Source organism: Cupressus sempervirens, chromosome 5 (genome assembly GCF_028749045.1).
Source record: "Cupressus sempervirens isolate cs-2001-9-10 chromosome 5, ASM2874904v1, whole genome shotgun sequence".
Taxonomy (NCBI): domain Eukaryota; kingdom Viridiplantae; phylum Streptophyta; class Pinopsida; order Cupressales; family Cupressaceae; genus Cupressus; species Cupressus sempervirens.
The window spans coordinates 694101400-694126292 of record NC_143122.1 but is presented as its reverse complement, the minus strand read 5'-3'; the positions used below and the strand labels follow the sequence as shown (position 1 = coordinate 694126292).

Genomic DNA, 24893 nt, shown 5'->3' with positions numbered 1-24893 from the left:
CCCAAGTGGCTTGGTATACTCCTTGCTTTTCTTTACGTATAAGGCCCCCTTCTTGTCTAGGCCCCCTTCCATGAGAGCCTTGTCTTCCAATGACTATGGATCATATCCACCACCAACACTACCACAGTGCTCATTCTTTTAAACATTTATATATCCCTGATAATCCACATATATTTAGTAATTTATGGAAGTGACCTATTTATCCTTCTGCACTCCTACCCGCACTAAAAATTGAAATATCTGAGTATTCTAAAACAAGCAATACACAAGATTAGTTTTAGAAATTCTGTGGATTTCTATGTTTCCAAGTTCCCAAATTTCACAAATGATGCACAAGATTAACTTTAGAACTTGTGTAGATTTCTACGTTTCCAGGTTCCCAAATCTCACTTCTTATAGACGTTCTATGCAATATGACCAAGTGGACATTTTCGTACATATAGTACTTATTCAAAAATGATTACCATCTACAAGAAGAAAAAAGTTTGCTGCAATTTTTAAATTGATACATAAGCTTACATCCATGTAATCAGGCCGTATGTGGACCCTGGCAAGGTATGCTTTGTGTTTCTTACATAAAATTTAAAACATCCATAATTACAAAAAGATTTTGATATCAAACATACATCCGATTCTAACTAAGATATTAATCAAGGTAAGCTAGCTGCTCATTAGTACTCAAAAGCATTTATCAATGATTTTGAACAACAGAAACATTTAAAGAGAGATTAAATTTCAGTTCATACACCTTCTCAAAGTATTTGAAATATGATCTTTTTAAAACTATTTTACATCAAATTGGATCATCAGACTGTTATCTGACATGGGTAAGCCAACTTAGCTTCAAGATAATTACAAGGCTCAAATAAATATTTTAAACCAATGAGAGAATATTGATTAATAAATTCAATATTATGCCCGAGTATTTATTATACCTCAGTGATGCTCCCATTAGTACCATGGCACACAAGTATAATTGTATCTTCAGATTTCCTGCCCACCAACTGACCAGGAGTAATTGGCGAGTTTGGCGTCTGCAACCCAAAATTCAGCCTGCATCATTACTTTAGTCACCTTATTCCCACACTTGTGTAAAGCCAATAAACTGACCATTTAAAGCAATAAATATGTGCGTAAAAGATATTTTAGAATCTTCCCTAAGAGAAAATAACTATCAGAGCTTGCAAGAGGAATGTTTTGAGGAAGGGCATAACATTTTGGAATAAATTCTACTCAATAACAGATTTGAACAGCAAATAGTTGTTCAGAGGATCGTAATGAGAATTGGCATTTGAAATTTTTCAGACAATGTACCTCTGAAAATGGTAAAGAAATAGATTTGATTAAACAGACACTGAAACAATGAGAATCCACTCAGAGACTGCATGAATGTTTGATGAATATCAAAATGACTTGGAACTGAAAGAGATAAAAGTTTCAAAGATTGACTTGAATTTACAATGCCATTTACATGTTCCTCCTAGACCCTTTGTCCAAGATGTAAGAATTTATATCAAAACCAGAGGCTTAACAAATACAAAATTTAGACACCAATAAAATTGAGAAAATATTAGCAACTGTTAAAAAACATAAGTTCCCAAGTGTACATGCACTTTAAAAACATAAATTCGGTGTAAGAATTATTAATTTGTTGTCGGTAAATTCTATATTGTAGCCGACGGCTAGAATTGTATCTGAAAGGGCGCATGACGGTTGAGTCACCCCTTCGGATGATGTACATGTACTTTCCCGAAGGGGTGACTCAACCGTCATGCACCCTTTCGGATGCAATTTTACCCATCGGCTACAATATAGAATTTACCGACAACATGGTTAAGCAACAAAATGCATGATCAATTAGTAGCTAAGTTAGTAGAATCAATATCATATAGTCCCCCCTTGCTCACTCCAATATGCACTAAAGTTCTGTCATCAATCACCTCCATTTTCCACATTTAACCAATATTAAACAATATCTACAAACTCCAATTCCTACCTGGTTGAGCCGATCAAGACAGATATATGGAGATCCATTACCAATGATGCTTGGCATGATATCTAACACACTGATGCCACAATTGCTCTGCAGAAGCATCCTGAAATATTCAGGACCAAGACCTAAACAATACAATGTTCAAACAAAAATATCTATTACATACCTTTATGCAGCAGAAAAAAGACACCAAAATACTTTTGGCAATAGAAAACAACCTCTTACCTATTGCAGTTGCAACTAAAGCTTGATTCACCGCATTGTGAGCAACTACAAGTATTGAATGGCCTTTGTGGCTTAGAATTTTTGTCCAGCAGGCTTTTGCCCGTCCCCACAGTTCTCTTACAGGATAATGCCCATCAATAACAAAATTTGCAGCATCCTTCTGCCATTGACTATATGCCTCTCCATATCTTTTTTTCCCTTCAAGCTTTAATAACCCCTGTGACACAATGCAAGACATGAAAGACTATGCATATATGCTTAAAACATAACCCTTAAAAAATAGTTCTATTCTTTATTCAACCTTTCTGATACTCATAATGTTCATTTTCTACTACATAATTAATCTATATATTGTCAATGCTTAAACTTACAACAAAGTTTGTTGAACCCGTTATCATATATAAAAACAAATGTTCTAATCCGCTTCACTGATTGACAATATTTGAACTTTTTGTAATGCATGTTTATCCAAAACCCAAAAATTCTTGCAAGGCCCCTGGAAGTGTGTGTTTTTGGTTGAATACATTGTGTTTGACTTTAAGATTTTATATTGTAAACATTCATCACATTGCTATCCTGCAAAACTATGGATTTTTCCTCGGCATAATTCAACCACCAGACTGCTTTGCATTTGATTAGGAGTAGAGAACTTCTACGAACCTGAAATGAATAAAGGTCAATCTCTCTCAGGTCATATTCTGGAATCATTTCCATTTTCCGAGAGTCACAAATGATTTCAGCTGTTCGCTTTGATCTGGCTAAAGGACTGAAGTAAACATCAAGAAAACTTTGGGTCAATATTGTTTTGGTTCAGTTCTAAACCATCGAATGATATATATAAGGTGCACTTATAAAGAAACAGCAAGTGACAAAATTTGAAATTCACAGCCTGCTGAATCTATCCACACATAAACATGTAGTTTGTTTCTTGCAGAATGTGAGAGACCAGAAAAGGAAGTTAAAAATTAGAAGAAGAAAAATAAGTAGCAATCTTTGAAACCCCTTGAAGAATACGATAGGCGACAATAATAATAAAAAATAAAGCATGGTGAATTATAAGAAAACGATACATTGCTGCAGTCTATTGTAAGGAAGGTATAACGTCATGAGTTTGAGCACAATACAAATATTTTCCTTGCATTGTAATTTTGAACTTTCTAGGGGTGGGTGTGAGAAGTTTATGGAATATACTCAATCCCTCCAAAATGACTCCAAATGTATAAGGAGCTATTTATACTTTTAATGCAATGTATATGTATCTAGAAACCTTGAACTCAGTAGATATTTGTTGATGAAGCCTGACATAATAAAGCACAAACTTATCTGAACTCACACCGTAATAAAAGAGAATGAAATTCACCAAGTTGAATTTTTAAAGCCATTTTTGTCATCATCATAGGAATCTATAAGCAGCAAAAATATTTTCTTTGCGAAGGAAAGGCGCCCTCATTATAATTTTGAAAGCTTGTGGTCCTCTTAAAATCCCAAAAATAATGTGTGTTAAAATTGTACATTCTGTATAAAGAAGGTTAAAGGTTTGAAGTAGTTTGGGAAGGGTGAACTATTTCTTTAAATAGTGAGCAAGATTTCCTAAATCTAAATTGAATCACTGAAAGCCAACCTATGTCTTGTATGTTTACAAGGGTATCCAACGAACTAGATGCCCTTATAATAATCATTCAATCCGGAGCTTTTTTAATAATCTTTATGTATTAATCCATGTCTAGTATCTTGCAGGACCATAAACACAAACAACATTTGCCTTAAAAATTCTCATACCTAGCAGACAGTTCTGAGAAAATTTAGCTCAGTCAAATCATCATTTCCAAATATATGAAAATTTTATGTTTCTATGGAAAGTATCAGTAAGTACAGTACAGCTTCCACAGATAAGGCAGCACATAAGTCCCACATTGAGACCTGCACAACCCAGTAGACAAGACCAAGTGCAAGCCATGAGATATAGACAATAAAAGTCCCAGGTGACTCTGAAAGAAGATACAATGTTACATACCCCAATGGGTGGTATACATTTATTTTCTCAGACAGACCCCAAATGTTTCATGAGTCACTTATAACTTTGATGCAATGTATCTAATTTAGACACTAAAAATTTGCTCCTGCATTCTAAGGCTCACTTATAATTTTGATGCAATGTATAAAACTTGGACACATATTTCCGACCCGCACATTGCCATCTTTTTCTCTCCCTTGCCTTCTCCTTGGGGATCGAAAAGGCCATCCAGTACTCCTCATTCCAGATCGGTCAGACACTGTACTAGTCTTTCCAAGCAGAGACATTTTGTCAGTGGTTCCCGGCGGCATTCTAAGGCCCTTGATCGTTCACAGCCCTGTCTCTCTATTACTGATTTCTTTGTGGCAAGGAAGGATCCTTAGTCCTTACCTTGTTTCTCTCCCTGTTTTGTTTGTTTCTTCTATGTCACCTTTTTGGTGCTGCTGCTTGGGCCGGCTCTTTTGTTTGTATGCTCAGTCCCATTAACCCTCATGGTTTTTTGTTGGACATTAATATTTTTATCTTATCTTATCTAACTGGCCATCATCACCCTTCCATCTCTCCTTTTAATTAGATAAATAATATTTTAAGTTAACTAGGATAATTCCTCTTCATTGATTAATTAAACAATCTTCTTCTACCAATAATTAATTGAGCAATTTCTATTTAAATAAATGTGACCAGTCTTCTTCTACTAATTAATTAAATAAATCAAAATTATTTGATAAATTAAGCTTATGCACATTCCTCAATCTTTTCCATAAACTTAAAATAAATAAAAATTCTATTCCTCCAAGCCACTGAACTTTATAAAAACGACATTTTCCATTTCCATCCTACATTCAGATTAAAGACTTGACTGTCCATCACAACTCAAAGTCTCTCCTCACTTGCATTACCCCAAGTATCCAAATGGGTGTTGTTGGCATGAAAGCTGATGCTATTCCCATGGGGGAGTATCCTAGCATTGCTAGAACATTTGGGAGATTGTTAGCATGATTGTGTGTCGCATTCATGACTGTGTTTGTCATTGATGTCAACATGCTTATGATTCTGTGAAGACTAATAGAGCAGTAGACAGAGATTGAGATCATAAGGTTCGAGTATTAAAGAGGAGAATGAGCACAGTTAAGGACATGTTCTACAAAAAGTCATAATGACGTGGCTAAGAGCGCATGAGGCAATACGAAGGCAGTTGACAATTATTCAAGATTTATTAAAGATAGAGTTCTGACAGAGTTCTTGAGAAGCGGTTTCTAGTAGTTGGATTATATCTCCTAACAGAGAGAATCTAGTTAAGAGAAATAGAAAGAGGAAGAAGATGTGACAATGATGGCGTAGTTGATCGCACAAAGTCCAAAGTTGCATGTGTGAAGATTTGTGAAGACAGTGAGCTGACAATGTTACATAACTATGAAAAGATATATTTTAACGTGTATTGTATTATCTTAGTGTGGCCCTATATTAATTGTAAATTAAGAAAGCCTCAAGGCCGACTCAATAATTAGTTTGAGGATTTGGTATAAAAGAAAGTTGTTTTCCTTGTGATTAAGTGTATGTGTGGCAAGTAATTGCGAATTGTGATTAAGTGGATGTTGCAAAGTAAGTGAGTAAGTGATCTCAAGGCATTCTATGTGATGTGAGTATGCGAACTTGGATGTAAAATCCAATGAGCCTAGTATTAAGATTAGAGAAGTGTTTGGTGTGGATAAAGCACAACAAGCTAACAAAGAGATTGCATTTGGCAAAGATGTAGTGGACAATTGTTTATTGGTATAAATATTCTGTGAAGGATAATACAGAGACCAGTTGGACAATAATTTCGGTTGTCTTGCCACTGAAGCTATTTGGACAGTGGGTCTTTCTGCCTTCCACAACTCCTAATAGGGTTGGCACAACTCCTAACAAGGTTGGAATCTCCTCACAAGGATTCAAAGTCTTCTAACAGGGACTGATATGCAATGAATGTATTTCATTGACTCTTAATAGGGTCCATCCTCTTACTAGGAATTTATATATTTGTACATCATTTTGTCAATACCATCCCCGACAGGCCGAGGTTTTCCCTCTAATCAAGGGTTTCCCTAGCTAACAAGTTTGGGGGTGTTGTGTATGGTTATCTTCTTATAGTTGTTGCACTTGCTGATAATATGTTTCAGAATTAATAAGGTTAGTAAGAGTTGTTTTTATTGCATAACAGATTCACCCCCCACCCCGCCCGCGCCCCCCCCCCCCCCCCCCCCCCCGCCCCTTCTCAGTTATCTTGGTGGACTTTACTTTCTAACAATTGGTATTAGAGCCTCTAGTCATTGAAGGAAAATCTTAACAGCTTAAGGAGATTTATGGCAAGTCATTTTAGAAAAGAAAGTCCAAAGTTTGATGGAACCAACCATGGCAATTGAAAAGAGAAGATGAAGATACATTTGCTATGCATGGGTCCAAGATATTGGTTGATCGCTAAGAAGGAGAAAGAAATGGTTGAAGAAGATAAGCTTGAGAAATGTACTAAACTGCAGAAAGAATTGTTTACATGCAATATACTTGCTAGGGAAGAACTTTTGTCGACCCTTCCTGAGAATGAGTACAATCGGGTAAAATCTTTTAAATTGGCACATGAAATTTGTAAAGCTCTATAATCTACTTATGAAGGTGAAAAGCATGCTAAGAAGATTAGATTGCAGAATTGGATATGTTTATTTCAAGAAGCTAAAATGATGGAAAATCGGTAAGATGTTAATTTGGTAGAATATCACAAATCATTGCAAGAATTAAGGCTTGTGATGGAAAGAAGGATGAAGATGAAATTGTATGGAAGATATTGAAAACTTTGACACCTGCATATAAGCAGATAGCGCAGATGATTGAACAAGTTATACCTTGCATAGAAAAGTTCACAAAAGGGACTCTTCTTGCAAAATTGGAGTCAACTGAGATAAGGTTGAGATGGAGTGGAGATTTACCTAGAGCTGAAACTGCTTTCAGTGCATTGAGTGTTCGACCTGCATTGACTAGGAGTGCAAGTACTAATGGAGATTATGCTAGCAGCAGCAAAGGAAGACCTGAAGAAGACAAAAGGATTGAAGAAGGAATTGCCTTGCTCGTGAGAAGAGAACCTGAAGGTAAGAAAATCTTTAAATGTTGGAATTGTAAATAAATATCGTCATTATGCTTCTAAGTGCCCTAAGAGAGTAACAAAGTATAAGAGGAACTTCAAGCCTAGGAAATCTAGAAGAATGTTTTTATGCAAATGATGAAGATCTAGAAGCTAGTGTGGAAAGATTCTTGAGTGAAAGTGATCATGAAAGTGATGAAATAGGATTTGTTGCAATCAAAGAGGAAAATTCTAAAAAAGAAGAAATCAGAGAAGAAAAGGCATTAGTGTCACAAATTGAAAAGAAGAAATCTGATTGGATCATGGACAATGGTTGTTCATATCATATGACTAGTGATATGAATAAATTTGTTGAATTCAACCGTTGTAATGGAGGAATTGTTAGAGTTGGAAACAACACGGCCCGTCACATAAAAGGAATAGAATCTACTACTCTTGATGGGGAAACTAACATTGATGATGTTTATTTTGTTGGTGGTCCGAAACATGATATTTTAAGTGTTGGATAGTTAGTTGACAAGGGATATTACTTGCAATTCACAAAGAAGACTTGTATAATCAAGGGTAAAGATGGTAAGTTGATTGGCACTGGTACAAGATCAAGAGGTAATGTTTTTCAATTGAATTTTACTAAAATGACATGCTTAGTTGATAAAGTTGATAACGGTTGATTATGGTACAAGAGGTTTTGTTGCATAAATTTTGATAACATTGTGAAAATGAGCACTACACATGCTGTTAGAGATTTTCCTAAAGTTGTAAAGCCTACTAACATGGTATGCAAGGAATGTGTTATGGCAAAGCAGAAGAAAAGTTCTTTTCCAAGCAAGAAGTTTACTACATCAGCGAAACATCCGCGAAGTTTACTGCACAGATTTGAGTGGTCCTACAAAGACAAGAGCGTTCTATGGTGAAAAGTACTTCATGATTCTTGTGGATGATTTTACTAGGATGATGTGGGTAGCTTTTCTTCGAGAGAAATTTGAAGCATTTGGTAAGTTTAAGGTGTTCAAGAATAGAGTTGAAAATGAATATGGATTGAGGATTAAATGCTTAGATCTGATAGAGGTGAAGAGTTTACTTCGAATGAGTTTAACAATTTTTGTGACATTAAAACATAGCTGTCAGCCCCCAAGACACCTAAGCAAAATGGTATAGTAGAGAGGAGCAACATGTCAATAACAAAGGCAGCAAGACCTATGATGTTTGAAAACAATGTTTCAAAGATATTCTGGAGAGAAGCAGTAAATACAACAGTGTACACCATGAACAGAGTACAAATCAGACAAGGTACTGGTAGTACCCCTTGTGAGCTTTGGTTTGGTCATACACCCTCATCTTTGGGAGTAAGTGTTACATTAAGAGAGAAGATGAAATTGGTCATTTTGATGCAACAAGTGATGAAGGTATGTTTCTTGGTTATTCATTGTAAAGTAAAGCATACAGATGTTTTAATCAAAGAACTAAGACTATCGTTAAGAGCGTGAATGTTAAGGTTGATGAGAAGTTTGGAATTCAAGAAAGAATACTTGATTATAATTCTGATGAAGAGGTTAATCCAAGGCTAACCATGAAAATGTTGAGTTGTTTTATGAAACTAACACAAACTTGTAGAATGACATACAAATTGTGGAACAGAGAGAAGAACCAAGGAGTGAACCTAGAGCAGAAGTAAGAGTTCAAACAATGACACCTAATAAGAATATGATAAAAAATCATCCTGGTGATCAAATTATTGGTAGCAAGGACAAAGGAGTGATGACAAGGAACAAGGTAGAAAGAAAAGAACTAGGCTTGATTTCTCTAGTAGAGCCTAAAAGTGCAAATGAAGCTAGTAGAGATGACTTTTGGATTAAAGCTATGAGAGAAGAATTAGATCAGATCGAGAAGAATGATACATGCGAATTAGTTCCTAGCCCTAAGGACAAGAATGTTATTGGAACTAAGCGGGTTTTAAGAAACAAGATGAATGAACAAGGTGAGGTTGTGAGAAACAAAGCAAGATTGGTATGTAAAGGTTATTCACAAAAAGAAAGTATAGATTATGAGGAAACATTTGCACCTATTACTAGAATAGAGGCAATTAGAATGTTTTTGGCAAATGCAACTAACAAGAAATTCAAAGTGTATCAGATGGATGTGAATCAGCATTTCTGAATAGAGAACTTGAAGAAGTTTACATTGCGCAGCCTAAAGGTTTTCCTTTAACAAAAAAAGACATGGTTTGTAGGCTGAAGAAAGTTTTGTATGGATTGAAACAAGTACCTAGAGCCTAGTATGCGAGTATGGATAAGCATTTGGCAAAACTAAGATTTGCTAAAGGTACTGCAGACAATAACTTGTATTTGAAAGAAATTGAGAATGGTTTATTGATTGTTGAAGTAATTTTGGATGATATAATCTTTGGAGGTGATGATGAAGCAAGTGAAGCATTTGCTGGTGAAATGAAGAAGGAATTTGCGATGTCCATGATTGGTGAGATGAAGTATTTCTTGGGATTGCAAATTGTGCAAAATAGTGATGGTATCTTCTTATCACAAACTAAGCATATGAAAGATTTGTTGAAAAGATTTGGTTTGGAAAGTTGTAAACATGTTGGTACACCTATGGTATCTAGCAAAGATGAGGCACCTACTATTGAGCAGAAGAAGTATAGATCTATAATTGGAAGTTTGCAATATTTGACTCATACAAGACCAGATATAGCTAATGCAGTTGGTATTGTTGCAAGATTTCAAGCTGATCCTAAAGAATCACATTATGCAACAGCAAAGAGAATTTTCAGATCTTTGAAGGGTACACCTAATTTTGAGTTATAGTATGATAGATCGAATGAATTTACCTTATGTGCATATACTGATGCAGATTGAGCCTTATGTGCATATACTGATGCAGATTGGGCAGGCAGTATGGATGACAGAAAGAGTACAAGTGATGGAGCATTCTTCTTAGGAAGAAGATTGGTTTCTTGGCTAAGCAAGAAATGGGATTGTATTTCACAAAGCACAACATAAGCAGAGTATGCAGCAACAATCAATAATTGTAATCAAATCATGTGGATGAAGAAATGTTGAAGGACATTGGAGTTGAGTTTATAGAGCCAGTTATCATACATTGTGATAAAACAAGTATAGTGAGTATGTCTAAGAATCTTGTGTTACATTCTAAGACAAAGCACATATCGATTAAGTATCATGTTTTGAGAGAGATTGTTGCAGAGAAGGAGATTAGATTAGAGTATATCAATACAAAAGAGCAGATAGAAAATATATTTACAAAACCCTTGTCGAAAGATACATTTGAGTACTTGAGAGGTATGCTTGGGGTTATCCCCTTGCCTACTTCTAAATAGTTGATGCAAAGATTGCATCAGTCCAGCAGTACAAAGCACTATTATTTATCTGAATTGGATGCTTGATGCTTCCTCTATGGGGAGTCTCTGTGTTCGAGCTGAGTCATGGAGGACTCTTGGTAACTGGCTTTTAACAGTGTCTTTGGACACAACTTGTTGAAGATATTTTTGCAGCAGAATTAACATAATGATGTCATTATCATTGACGTCAATGGGGAGCATATGTACATGAAAAACATCTCATGGTACATTGAAATGGGGTAGAAGATGTGTATATAAAACATTCAATGGAGAAAATATTGATGTCAATAGGGGAAGTATATCTATGGGGGAGCAACACACTGATGGAGAGTTGTTCCTGAGAATTGGACTTGATTGATGAAGAGGATTTGAAAAGAAGAAATACAAGAGCAAAGATATATATTTGGTATTCATGGAACTTAGATATTTTTTTCATCCATGTTGTCATCAATGTAAAGGGGAAAATTGTTAGCATGAATGTTGATGATATTCCTATAGGGGAGTATCCGAGCACAGTTGAGGACATCTACAGAGTGTTCACTTGTTTGCATTTCATTTCCCCATGCAAGTTGAGGTAATCATAACCCTCCATCTCTTAAATCATTATCATCCCTCTAGTTGTAATCAATCCTAGCTTGTCTTGCATGCTAATCAAATTCTAACCATCTCGACCAACACTTAATCCACACTGTCCATGTCCTAGGCTGAAATCTATATAAACCTACTTCTCGAAGAACAAATAATCCTTAAGTGGAAACTTTAGTACATGCTACTAAATTAGGATATCTCATCCTTAAAAGAACCTATTGTTAAACTAACCACTAACGTTCCCTTTCAAGAGTCCTGATATGGCTTAACCGCCTCCTATGTTCTATAAGTCTAGTGATTGTATGGGGCATTGAAAGATCGATCTTTTGGTGCAATAGCAACCCTAGCTTGTAACAAGTGGCATCAAAGCTTGGTCACAGGATCGAATCTCCTTGAGTAACGCTAAGGGGGGATTGTTGTAATAACAACCAACATTCCCTTTAGGATTCATGACATGGCTTAACCACCTCCTATGTTCTATAAGTCTAGTGGTTGTATGGGGCATTAAAAGGTCGATCTTTTGGTGCAACGACAACCCTAGCTTGTAACACCTATATTCTTACAATGTTCCACGAGGTCACATCCCCTACCCTGGAACCCCTGCTCTAGTTCCGGGTATGGAACAGGGACGCGAGGACAGGTGAACAGGATTCCAGCGTCACCTTTCTGTCAAAATTTTGAGACGTTTCTGAAACGTTGTTTTGGGCATCAAAGGAAACTTGGGGGGGGGGGGATTTGGGTACCCAAACTCGTCGCCTATTTCCACCAAATAAAACATTTATTGTTTCTTAAAAAAGTGATTTTATTATATTTTTATGATGTGCGGGCCCCATGTGGATATTAGCCTCAATTATCAAACCCTATTTGGAGGTTAAAAAGGTGAATTGTCATTAATTTGATTCTTATGGCCATGTGATTATATAGTTGAACTCATATGTTATTTTTTACTGTTTAGTGCTTTGTACTTCAGTTGGACTTCTCTTTATGTCATTTTGATCCCATGCATGAAACTTGGAGCCTTTAAGCATTTTCACTATATGTACACCGTATTTTTACAATGGAAGTATTTGAATTTTGTTAATTTTCTATGTATTCATTCTATTGAGCTCCTTAAATGTTTATGGTAAATGGTTTAATAATGTTATGATATGCATATTTGAACTCTCTCTCTCTCTCTCTCTCTCTCTCTCTCTCTCTCTCTCTCTCTCTCTCTCTCTCTATATATATATATATGTGTGTGTGTGTGTGTGTGTGTATGTATCTCTCTCTCTCTCTCTCTCTCTCTCTCTCTCTCTCTCTCTCTCTCTCTATATATATATATATATATATGTGTGTGTGTGTGTGTGTGTGTGTGTGTGTATGTATATATGTATATATATATATGCATATATATGGATATATGTATATATGTATATATATGTATATATATGCATATATATGTATATATGTATATATGTATATATATATAAATGCATGTGTGTGTGTGTGTATATATATATATTTACCTTTTTTTTTAGTAGTCTTCCCCTAAAATTTGGCTTTGAACCATACCTATACCAAAAACACATCCCCCTCCCCTAAAACATCCCTACCACAAAAACTTCATGGAGTAAAGGTATTCTACTAAATCTCTCTCCCTCTCGTCTAATGCTCATCCCAAACATCAAGGAGCTTGGGAGAATTGATCTATGTGTTTGTTCCTCGTGTTTAACTACGCATTCAATCGATCAATGGTGTTGTGGTTTGATTTAGTATAAATGTGTGTTTGAATGCACTTATCATATTTCTGGGTTAAAATTTACATTTTCACATCTAGAAACGAATTCAATAGATTTTTGCTAATGAAGCCTGAAAAAATTAATAGCAATCTTATTTTTCTGAACTTTAGTCACAGTGAGTGAGAAAAGACTTGCTGAGTTGCACTTCAAAAGTCATTTTATTCATCATTGCATGTACCTAACTAATTTCTCCCTCCAATTGCAAAGCATCATATAAATTTTCGTCTTAGAAGAAAGGCATCATCACTATAGCTTCAAAAGGTTGAGTTCCTCAAAATTCCATGGAATTAAATAAATTTACATTCCATATGAAATCCTCTTGTAAGGGTTCAAAAAAGCTTAAAACTTTGTCATCTAGTTTTAGGAAAGGGCAGACTATTCCTTTTAATAATCACAAAAAAACCCCAAATCAGAAACTATATGACTCAAACTTGACCTGCATCCTGAATATATTATGTGGACATGTAATGAAATAATTGCCCTAAAAGTGGCCATTTAAGCAAAGTCTCTTTTATGGATCTTTATGTTTTAATTTCATTTTGCCTTCACATTTATCAAGCGCAAAATACTACAAATACTTTATAGCTTACACCCTAGTCGTCACTTCAAAATGCCTAAAAATATAATTTTTAATTTCTATGCATTCTAATGAATATCAGCGGCTACAGTGAAGTTGCCAACTTTCCATAGACGAGAAAGTGTGACTATTACACAGGCGTAGAGTGTCATCCTTCTTCTTCACCAATACAACTGAAGAAGCAAAGGGATTGGAGCTAGGTCTGATGTGTCCCATGTCTAGAAGTTCCTCAATCGTCTTTTCAATCTCCTCCTTATAGTGCTAGGATGATGATAAGGTGTCATGATGACGAGTTTGGTACCCTCCTCCAACTCGATGATATGCTCAAACCCTCTATCTGGGGGAATCCCTAGAGGTATGACCTCAAAAACCCTCTTGTGCTTATCAAGCACCGGCTGAATGTCAACATGAATCTGTTGTCCTGAGTCTAAGGTAGTCTTAGAAGAAATAAAACAATGGGCTGCCCACTCCATGTCATCATGCCTCATGATTGCCTCCATCCTATGGGCTGGAATCAATCTGGGTTCTCCCTCTGGCAAAGCCTTGAGGATCACCTGTCTGCCATCCTGTAAGAATTCTAGTTACATCTTATCATGGTCAACTATGTACCTACCAATAGTCTGCAACCACTATTTACCCAACATGGCATATAACCCATCCAAATCGACCACATAAAAATCTGCCTCAAGAAGGAAATCATCAAAATGAATCGGAAGTCCTGACACCTTCCTTGGGCATCTCAATCTCTCACCTCTTCCTCTGCATTAAAAGCGGGCATTAAAGACCTGTCAATGTTTCGTGTGGGTGCCCTAATAGCTCGAGGTGATCTTGCCACACTACTACCTCCACTGTGATGACTCAGGGCTGCCCTGTGAGGTGGAGCTAACAGTTGCATAGCACCTGCAAGTTGCTGAAGCACATTAGCAATGTTGCTCTGTCCATCTTTGATAGCCCGCAATGTTTCCCTTACTTCTCGATCCAGTTCAGTTTCGTTATGAGCCATTTGAATGTTGTTTGCCTCTTCTGCCTGCTCAATCTGATCAACCTGTTTAGCCTGTTCAACCTGTTCACCTATTCCAAAAATTAACTCCTCATCGACTGAATAACTATCCTCAATGTCAATCTACTCTAAAGACTACTTGTTCCAATTGGAGGTGACTAAATTTATAAAGTTTCTTCCTCATACCTAGCTGTCAATTTTCCTGTTCATTCCAACCTATTATTTAATAAATTTTCCCAAAAGATGGCAAGACTTATGGCTCTTATACCACTGTAATATTCCAGCCCTTAATCTGATTAAAGAAATCAATTTCTAACTCTTGGAATTTAATCAAATAGTTGGCATACAAACTGGTTAATGGATATGTTGATACTACTGTTGTGATTGTTGTATCCCATTTAAGTAAATAACTATTCCGCACATGTTAACTCGTCAATTCCAAACAATAGCAGTGACCTCAAAAAAACTAAGAATTAATGAATATGCAGTTACTGTTCAATAAATAACAGATTATCTTATTTCAAATATGCAAGGGGACTACAAGAATGAGTCAAATGTTTTATCAAATTGAAAGTATTGTAAACACCCTTATTCATTCAAGGAATTACCGCCTGCTGAAGTGATGGATGAATGACGTTGCTGATTCGAGTCTTGACCTCTGTAGTTTGGAGTAACACTCAGTTTGAATGTTGCCTGCCACTATCTTTCCCACGGCCACTTCTGGTATTGATTTAATATCATATGCAGACACTTGAAAAAAGATTTTGTAATTCCACAACTTGGGAACAGCAATCACGGGATGCACTCTTCTTTTGTCCGATAAAATGAGGTTGTCTCCCAACCACGTGCTTGGGCTGCTTTCTACGATGTTAATGTGTTATTTCCACTCACGTTAACTTGATGATCACCCAGTTACCTCTATTGTCGTCAATTTAATACACTTGTTGAATGTTATCAAAATGGGAGTTGTGATTAACGTGGTTATAGCTAGATCCCCATGTCCTCCAATACCATACTCAAACTCCACAGACCGACGTTATTATTGTGCAGCTATTACTGCTTCCTACCGGTCATACATCCCTCAAACTATTGAGTTTTTAGTTGCAGAATATCGTTTGCTCATGTAATAATGGAATCCATACATACCTGTATTAAGCTTACAGATTTAAACATCTTGTTCTCCCTTTGCCTTTGAAGCTTCACATTCTTGTAGATCAACATATCGAATCACTATAGTACTAAACTAAAATGTGAGTACTAGGTTTGTGTCCAACCTCACTATTTTCCTCAAGGGGTTTCATCCTTAGAAAATATCCAGTCACATTCAAGCAACCGATTATGATTTGAATAATAACAAATATCTATGGTGTCAATCCCAAAGCAAATGCTTTCTTTTATAACGTCAAAGTGAGGGGAGATACAAACAACTTAGCAATGTGGGATAAAAGACTATTTCGTCTTTTAGTCACTTAAGTCATTTTGTCATTAAGTGGCTTTAAACAATAAAGTACTTTATATTTCAGCTCAATAAAATAATATGACTTTAACCTTACAATATCCCCTTTAAAATCTCCTCAACTAAAACCAAAACTCATTTGATTGGTTGGCATCCTAAATCAAATGTCGTTAGCCTATTCGAATGGAAAGATAGACCAACTAGGCGCCACAATAGCTAGCACGGAGAAGGGGACATTACAAACTTCCTCAATATTGCATGAAATAATCTCAAACCAAAAGCAATGGAAAGCTTATTCAATGTACTAAACTACCACAGTAGAAATATACTTGTTTCCAAGCTGTACATGGTCGTACATGTAATGGCCCTTACCAATAGGCCACTGATAACCACTAATACTGAACTGTGAAATTTCATCAAACACTTGGCATGCAAACTAAATACACTGCTAAAAGTAAATTGCAGAATAAAGAAATTTTTGTGCAACAAATCTACTCAAATAACTGATGCAAAATAGTGCCAATATATTCATTCAATGATAACCAAATGCTTTTACATATGATATGGGATTTTCATCATAAGGCATTACAACTTGGCACATTACAAATAAACCCTTACTAGCTAAATACAACTGAGAATTTCTTGCAATTACAAACTGAAATGAAAGAACCTGGATTGCGCAAATGCTGGAGACTGAATGCTAAAGGCGAATTAATGAAAATGCAACTCCAAACTGCCCTCCGACATGCTGACCGTACAGCCTGCAAGTACAGTCGTACATGTACGGACTAGTACGGCAACCAGCAAAAATAAATGCTGGGATGAAGGATGCCGAAATTGGTATTGAAATAATCACCAGGCTCCAAGGAAAATTCTCCCAGAAAATAAAAATCAAACTTCCAGCCAATAGTGAGATATGACCAAAAACTATATGTCCAAGTTGAAAATCAAACACTGCTGAAAATTTCCAAATAAGCCCAACTTGAAGTAGCTGAATACCACTTCCAAAGTGTAATCCTTCAAAGGATATTTCACCTCCTCAGTTATGCAAATCCTTAGAAGACTCCGTTCCCAAAGATCAAATGACAATCTGCAAACCAAGATGGCACCACAAATGCTCAAAGAGAAAAGTAGTGTAACTCAAAACTTGGGATGTCCAAATGAGAGGCCAAACACCCTATTTATTCACTTTTCTAAGAAGCCTCTAAGAACTTCTAGAAGTATCCATAAAATATTCTTATGAAATCCCTTTATAATGCACTTTTATAAAAAAGTAATTTTATAAAATAAAAAAGTGCAACTCAACTCAAAATTATAATATTTTGGCCCCGCATAACATATAAAAATAAAAATATGATAAACCCCATCTCTCCAAGAGCAAAATAGACCATCAGAATGACTCTCTCACCAAAATCATCTACCTATGAGAGTCCATGATAGGCAAATTCACTGAAAATGACATGTCACTAAAAAGGGGACATGACAGTACAAGACCTGAAAACAAGAGAAAAAACTTTCAAGACAACAAAACAATAGATTTAAACAATGAAAATATGATAACAAAATGCTTCCAATGCTCATCCAACTTTACATCATGCCTATGAACGACCATTACAAAGGTTTTAATAGCCTTTACACCTTCATGTGGAAGTTATAACTACTCAACTTCCTCTTATGACCATCTAACTTCTCATTTTGTCTTTTAACAACTTTTACAATATTTGACTCAGATGACTTTACAACTTCACAAGAATATTCCAAACATATTAGAATGGAATAATAATATCTTTTATCATTATTTTACCACTTCATGGTTATTTTATACAAATTTTATCAAATAACCAATTCAAGACCATATTAGGACAACTCATTACAATAGACTCTTTTAACCTTTAATATTGATGAGATTACTAATGCAAACGTAACTGAATTTAATTATGAATACTATAGAATACTTTGATGTATTTTCTTGGTGCTCCTGCACCACTAGGGTTTCCTTGAAAACAAATCATGGTGTTATGAGTTCCTTATCATTCTATGCTTCACTTTCTTATATTGTTATTTGTGTATGTTTATAATTAAGTTGCAAAGTAATAAATTGTTGGTTTGAAAGTATTGCCACGCCGATTCACCCCGTTCTCAGTGTTGCTAGATCCTAACATGCAGATCCCAACTGACAAGGCCAGATGCAAATTCCAGGTGAACTATAAAGGCTGAACACAATGAATGAAGCCTCCTAAACACTAACAGACAGGACTAGGTCCAGTGCTGGATGAATACACAAAGATTGGCACAGCTCCAAATTATAAGTGGATGGGCAGATTGTTTACACAAGATCTTTACCGTCAACCCCACTCAGGTACACAAAAGCTCATTAATTTGGATAAGTATACAAATTCCTCGTACCCTTAAGTACACAAATTTCCAGCATGAAATACACAGATGGATACAATTCCAAGATAGGATTTGACTGGGAAAAAATTTTACACAAGATCTTTATCGTCAAACTCGCTCAGCTAAACAAATTCCAAGTAACCTGGATAAGAACACAAATTCCCAATATGAAATACAATTCCAAAGGATTGACTGCGCAGATTTTTTACACAAATCTTCATGATCAAGCTCGCTCAGGTATACGAAATTTCCAGTAACTTGAATAAGAAACAATTTCCTTAGAACTTGGATAGAAGAGACACTTTCCTATAAGCACCTCTTCCCTGATGCACTCCACATACGAGACCAATGTGAATTTTAAGGGAAGAGACGCCACTATGCAAGGGAAATTTAGCAAACAAATATTTTCCTTCACGATGCTAGAAGGTTTATGAAAGCAACTAACCTGTGAAAGCAAACATCAAAGGTGTCTCGGAGAAGCATTTGTCTGGATGTTTCGGCCTGCATTTCCCCTTTCTGTGTAAGAACCGAAAAGTCGGAGCTGCCCTGAATCCTTCCCTCCTCATTCCATGTGCTCTGCCCATGCCTCACAATTACCACTCTTTTCCTTTTCTCACCTCCACCAGCCATAATTTTCAGTCTAACGATTCTAAATCTACATTCTAATCTGTGGGTTTTCGACAACTGGCAAAGCAATGGTGCGAATGGAACCAAACGCCCTCTAAACGATGAGGATTGCATTACCTGGACTTTCCGTAGAATAGTTGCATGGTCAGCAATGAACATTCTCGCTTGTTTGGCTGACAGAACAGAATTTGGTAGGTATTTGATTTTCCCCTTTGCTTTCTATTATTTGAATTTTATCTCGCCAAAGGGAATACAAATCATCTGCTGCATAAGAATGAACTCATGAATGGATAGGATTTGTTTGGCCCTTAGAATTGCCTTATGTTTAAACCAGTCGTTGTAATGCACATTTGAAATATGGTACAATTAGTATTTAACTATTTTTTTTAAATACCAACCTTTTATTTATCTGAACATGTTCAAATCATATCATAGATATCATTTTTGTCAATAATTTTTTTTCTAAATTATATAGGAAGCATCTCTTGAAACTTCATTTTTAGATCAACTTTCAATATTGTCTAATACAATGTGCAAGAGGATTGAAATAATCTGAAGTGTTTATTTTATATCCCCAAAATAGGCAATTTCTTCTAAAGCGTTCGTTTTATTTCCCCCAAACTAGACAATTTCTACTTTACACAATTCATGTGACACTAGACAATAAATGTATTTTTCTACATTGGCATTCATGGCATTGGGACCCTTTTCTGAAGTATGGAAACTTCATTTTTAGATCAACGTTCAATACTATCTAATATATGTGCAAGACGATTGAAATAATTTGAAGCTTTCATTTTATATCCCAAAATAGGCAATTTCTTCTTAAGCATTCATTTTATTTCCCCAAAATAGACAATTTCTACTTTACACAATTCATGTGACACCACATCATAATTGTATTTTTCTTTCACGATGGCTAATATATGTATGTTCAGCTATGGTTTGATAAAAAATTCTCTTCAATACAATTTTAATTTATTTTATTTTGCCTTAGATTTAAAGGTAGTGATTAAAATATATTTTAATAGTCTCACTTTCAAAAATGGATGTAATGTTTTTATCAATATTTTATATTAAATTTAGTTCTTTTTAAATAAATCAAATTATTTTTAAAAAATAATAGAAAATATTAGATTTAAATATTTTAAGAATAATACTATATATTTAATATTTTGTAAATTATACATTATTATAGATAAAATAAGATAATATAATATAATATATATTTAATATACTGTTTATATATTAAATTAATATAAACATAATAAAATTAATTTTTGTTAGCATAGTTTATTTTTTATTGTATTTTTTGAAGTATTGGTTTAACATAAGCTATAATAGGTGTGCTCAAGAAATATTTACACTTAATTAGAATAAAAATTTGTTCAATTTTTTAAATATTTGTGGAACTAATAATCTATTAGGCAAACTATTTAGTTACTTTTTAATAAATATTGTTTTAACATTAGGTATAATAGATGTGCTAAAAAATTATTTACACCTAATTAAATAAAAATTTGTTCAATTTATCTAATAAACAAACTATTTAGTTACTTTTTAATAAATATTATTTTAATTATATAAATTTAGTTTATTTAAGTATTTTATTTTAATAGTTTTTAATTGTTTTATTGGTAAACGACTGAAGTCTAGATTAATTATTAGTAGTTATTGGAATTAATTATTATTATATGTTAAGCGAAGGTAGATTCGAACCCAAGACATCCCACATGAGAGGCTTGCAAGTTACCATTGCATTTTAGGCTTTTGCCTTTATGAATTTTTAATTTATTTATATTCTTAATAATTTCATTATTATATTTAGCTTGAAGATTTTAATAGTTTTTAATTTATTAATATTCTTTATATTTGATTATTTATAATTTAAGGTACATATTAATTAATACTTCACTTATGAAACTAATAATTATCTTTCAAAGTTAGAGTTTATGTGATGGTTACCATTATATTTAAAGTTTCCTTCAAGTTAGGGTTAAAATTATGTTTTAGGCCTTAAGATTAGGATTATAGTCTGTATCATGATTAGGATTATGGTTAAGGTTTATATAATTGATGTAATTATGATTATGATTAGGGACTTAGGTATAAGTCATAGTTAGATTTAGGATTAGATTTAGAGTTTAGGTTATGGTTTTGTTTTGTACTAGGTTTTAATTTTTGGGTTAGGATTGAGTTAGGGTTGAGGTAAATGTTACAATTATGGTTAGGGTAATATATTACAATGCACTTAGTATTATCTAGGTTTGGGTTATGAAATTGATTAACATTAGGGATAAGGTAAGTAGTGAAGTTAGACTTTGGAATATATTTAGTTTTGTGGGAGAACTTAGGGTTTTTATTAGGATTATGGTTAGAATAATAATTTTGATTTATTTAATAATTAGGACTTCGGTTGTGTTTATAACTTGGGTTATGATCTTATTTAGGATTAGGATTATGTCAAAAAAATAGACCATTCTTTTTCATAATCGACCTTCAAAGTCTCTTCGGCGTACTCATTGCACCCTAAGGTGTGATTGCTAGTTTAGATTTTTTTTTAATTGTTTACTTACATTATTATTATTGTTAGCTAAAAATTAGTTGAGAGGCTCTTCAATTTCATCCTATCTAAACTAAGATTTTGTAATTTTAAAAAAAAAAAGTTATTTTTTAAACCAAGGGGGTGTCTCTACTACCCACCCAACAATCGATTTTGGGGCGAGCGAAGCAAAACTAGTCCCACTTGGAGCACATGCACATATGTACCATTTTGTAAAATTCTTGTATTGTCATTTTTTTTTAATCAAAAGAATATATTTGTGTATGATATTATATACTAGTTATATATGTATTGTATTTATATAATATATATATGTAGATAGTGGAGGGATATAGAGGCTTTAATTTTTAAATGTGAATGTATTATGTAAAATAAATTAAAGCCTTGATGTTTTTCAACTATCTTTCAAATTATGTATTATTCTATCACTACATAAAATTTATAACATAATTAGAAGAAATTATTATAATTAGAGTTATTGGTTTATATTTGAAATAAATTTGAGTATATGAAGCATTTATGTAGGGTTAGGATTATAGTTAACATTATTATAAAGTAAGATTTAGATATACAATTTGAAATTCAATTTTCATACTTTGATAAAAATAGAATATTCTTTTTGTTGTCCATATTCATCTAGTTCAATGGGAAAAGGAGTTGTCTCTAACCAAACCTCTTGAAGGACAAGATACAACTTAACACGATCACACTCTTCACAAACAACTAATTCTGAAAGAATAGGATCTTTGCGAAAGTGATCTAAATTTTTAAGAGTTGGCGGTTGAAACCTTAGTAAACTTATTTCTATAAGAAATATTTTTTAAGATAATTAGTTTGTTCTTTCTTCAATGTGTATTCTTTGACATCAATATGGTCAAAAGAGTCTTCAACTCTAATTGTTTTTTGTCTCAACATTTTTATTTTCTTCAAATATCGAAAAAAATAACAATATGTGTGTGCGTGCATGCGTGCGTGCGTGCGTGTGTGTGTGTGTGTCTGTCTGTCTGTTTTGTCTCAACATTTTTATTTTCTTCAAATATCTATAAAAATAACAAATTGTGTGTGTGTGTGTGTGTGTTTTGTCTCAACATTTTTATTTTCTTCAAATATCTAAAAAATTAACAAAGTGTAAGTGTGTGTGTGTGTGTGTGTGTGTGTGTATGCGTGCACGCACGTGTGTGTGCATGTGTGCTTGCATGTGTGTGTCAGAGAGAGAGAGAGAGAGAGAGATGTAATTTTTTACAATAAATAGTAAGAGTACATATAGATTGGACTCCCTAAATATAATAACTTCAAAACACATTTATTGATAACAATATTAAAATTTGAAATTAAGATGATGATGATCAACAAATATATTTTTTAGTAGGTCTTGCAAAAACAATTACTTAAAAGCTTTCAAGAAATGTACATAGTCATAACTTTAAAATGCATCTTATGTACATCAATTAATTGTAGTATTGTAAACATGTCCTTATTATATCCAAATTTATTGTTAATTTTGTAGACAAATATTGTATTAATCGATTTCTATTGCCTTAAGTATTTTTTCTTTAGTTTTCTTTTTTTCAAGTTGTTTCCCCTTTTCATTTTCTGATAATGGTCATAAGAAAATGGTGGGCATTGTCCTCAACCCTTGTAATGACTTGACACAAGATATTGTCACAAATATCTTTCTTTACCTCTATGTAGGTCTGATATCAATTGTTGCCTTTTGAAGTGTCAAACCTTGAGATTTGGGTATTGTTAATGCCCAAGACAATTGCATCCGTATCTGAGTTGGAAAATCTCTTTGTGCAGCATTGATGACTATTATTTTTGGATATTTGTTATTGAATGACAATCCAAAGTAGGTTTCAAAATTAACCATTAAAAAAAGGGTAGTTTTGGTGTCATACTTCCTAGTTTGTAAACTATTTCCTGAACATAGCCTAGAGCTCCATTTACAAGTCTTGCTTTTATCCATAAAATTGAAGTTTACATAAATCTCTAATGCTTTGAAATAAAAAATTCCATATCAAGTTATCAAAAGTACTAACATTTGCTCTAATAAATTTTGAAACTTTGTTACAATAATGCATGCAAAAATTTCTCTTAGAGAATGTAATTTAGTTTGATTGTGATTGTGAACATTATCATTAGTGGGAAACAAATTACCATTATTGTCAAAATCTTCATTTGTCTCTGGAGAAATGTTTCTCCTTGTTCTTGATATCAAAAAACTTCAGTCATCAATTGTTCATTGCACAGCTCTAAGAATTATGAGTAGTTGACAATATTTTGTTTGTTCAAAATCCTCTCCATCTTGTCTATGAACCTTTTCCAATGTGACCACAACCTTGAATTATTCACATAGTAGCCTTTCTCATCTCTTACTATCATATGGTACTTTGTCTTTCACTAGAGGGAACTGTCTAAAGTCACCAACTAAAATTACTAAAATTCCTTTAAAAATAACAAATAATTGTTAATGCTTTAAACACTGAATAATTTTTTAATATATCATAAAGCATAAACAAGTAAAATTTATTAATGAATGATATATATTTGAAATGACAGAATACCAGCAAAATTTAAACTGGCAATCTGAGGAAATGTGACAAAGACGTGAGTCTATATTCTCAAGAAACTTCTCTACTTTAGTAATAACACAATTATGAATGCAAAAAAATAGAAACACATAAGCTCACACACAAAAGCATTCATCAATGGACACACAAATTTATGCATGGAAACCCTCAATGAGAGGATGAAAACCACAGTGGGGATAATATACCCACTAGCCTTTTACTGCAGATAAAAGGTTTCCTGGTTAAGAGCTACAACTTGTCCCTTTTGGGAACACATCTAGTTAAGAATGTTAGTAACCTATTAGGATTACAATCAACCTATTAAGGAAACCTAGTTATAGGATTTAGCACTCCTTCTGAGAGGCACCTGGTTACATGAATTAACATGTGCTTACAACTAAAGCATGCTTAGTTAAGATCTTACAAAATGATTACAATTGTTAGAGAGAAATCAAATGTGATCTAATGTGTGTAGAACTTCTTCCCTAATAGATCTCTAGTGAATACCTTTAGAAGACAACATGATCTCCTCTTGCTTCTTGGGTGAACTCTGTGATATTTATTGTATCACTCTTCCTTTCTCTCTCTACTTTCACATGTTTGTAGTGCACAACTTTTTCTTA

At 34.0% G+C, this 24893-nt stretch overlaps 1 protein-coding gene across 2 annotated transcripts in view; it reads right to left on the bottom strand.

The window, feature by feature from the left end:
• Positions 1-19434, bottom strand: part of LOC149557873 (phosphoglycerate/bisphosphoglycerate mutase family protein) — a 53395-nt gene extending 33961 nt beyond the window's left edge. For both annotated transcript variants that reach the window (XM_089832340.1, XM_089832341.1), the window contains exons 1-5: positions 18956-19434; positions 2879-2984; positions 2219-2435; positions 1997-2118; positions 936-1034 (exon numbers count right to left, since the gene is read on the bottom strand). In XM_089832340.1, coding sequence (XP_089688466.1) covers positions 936-1034; positions 1997-2118; positions 2219-2435; positions 2879-2984; positions 18956-19296 — 885 coding nt within the window. In that variant the 5' untranslated portion in view covers positions 19297-19434. The remainder of the gene's footprint in view (positions 1-935; positions 1035-1996; positions 2119-2218; positions 2436-2878; positions 2985-18955) is intronic.
• Between the last annotated feature and the right edge of the window lie 5459 nt (positions 19435-24893).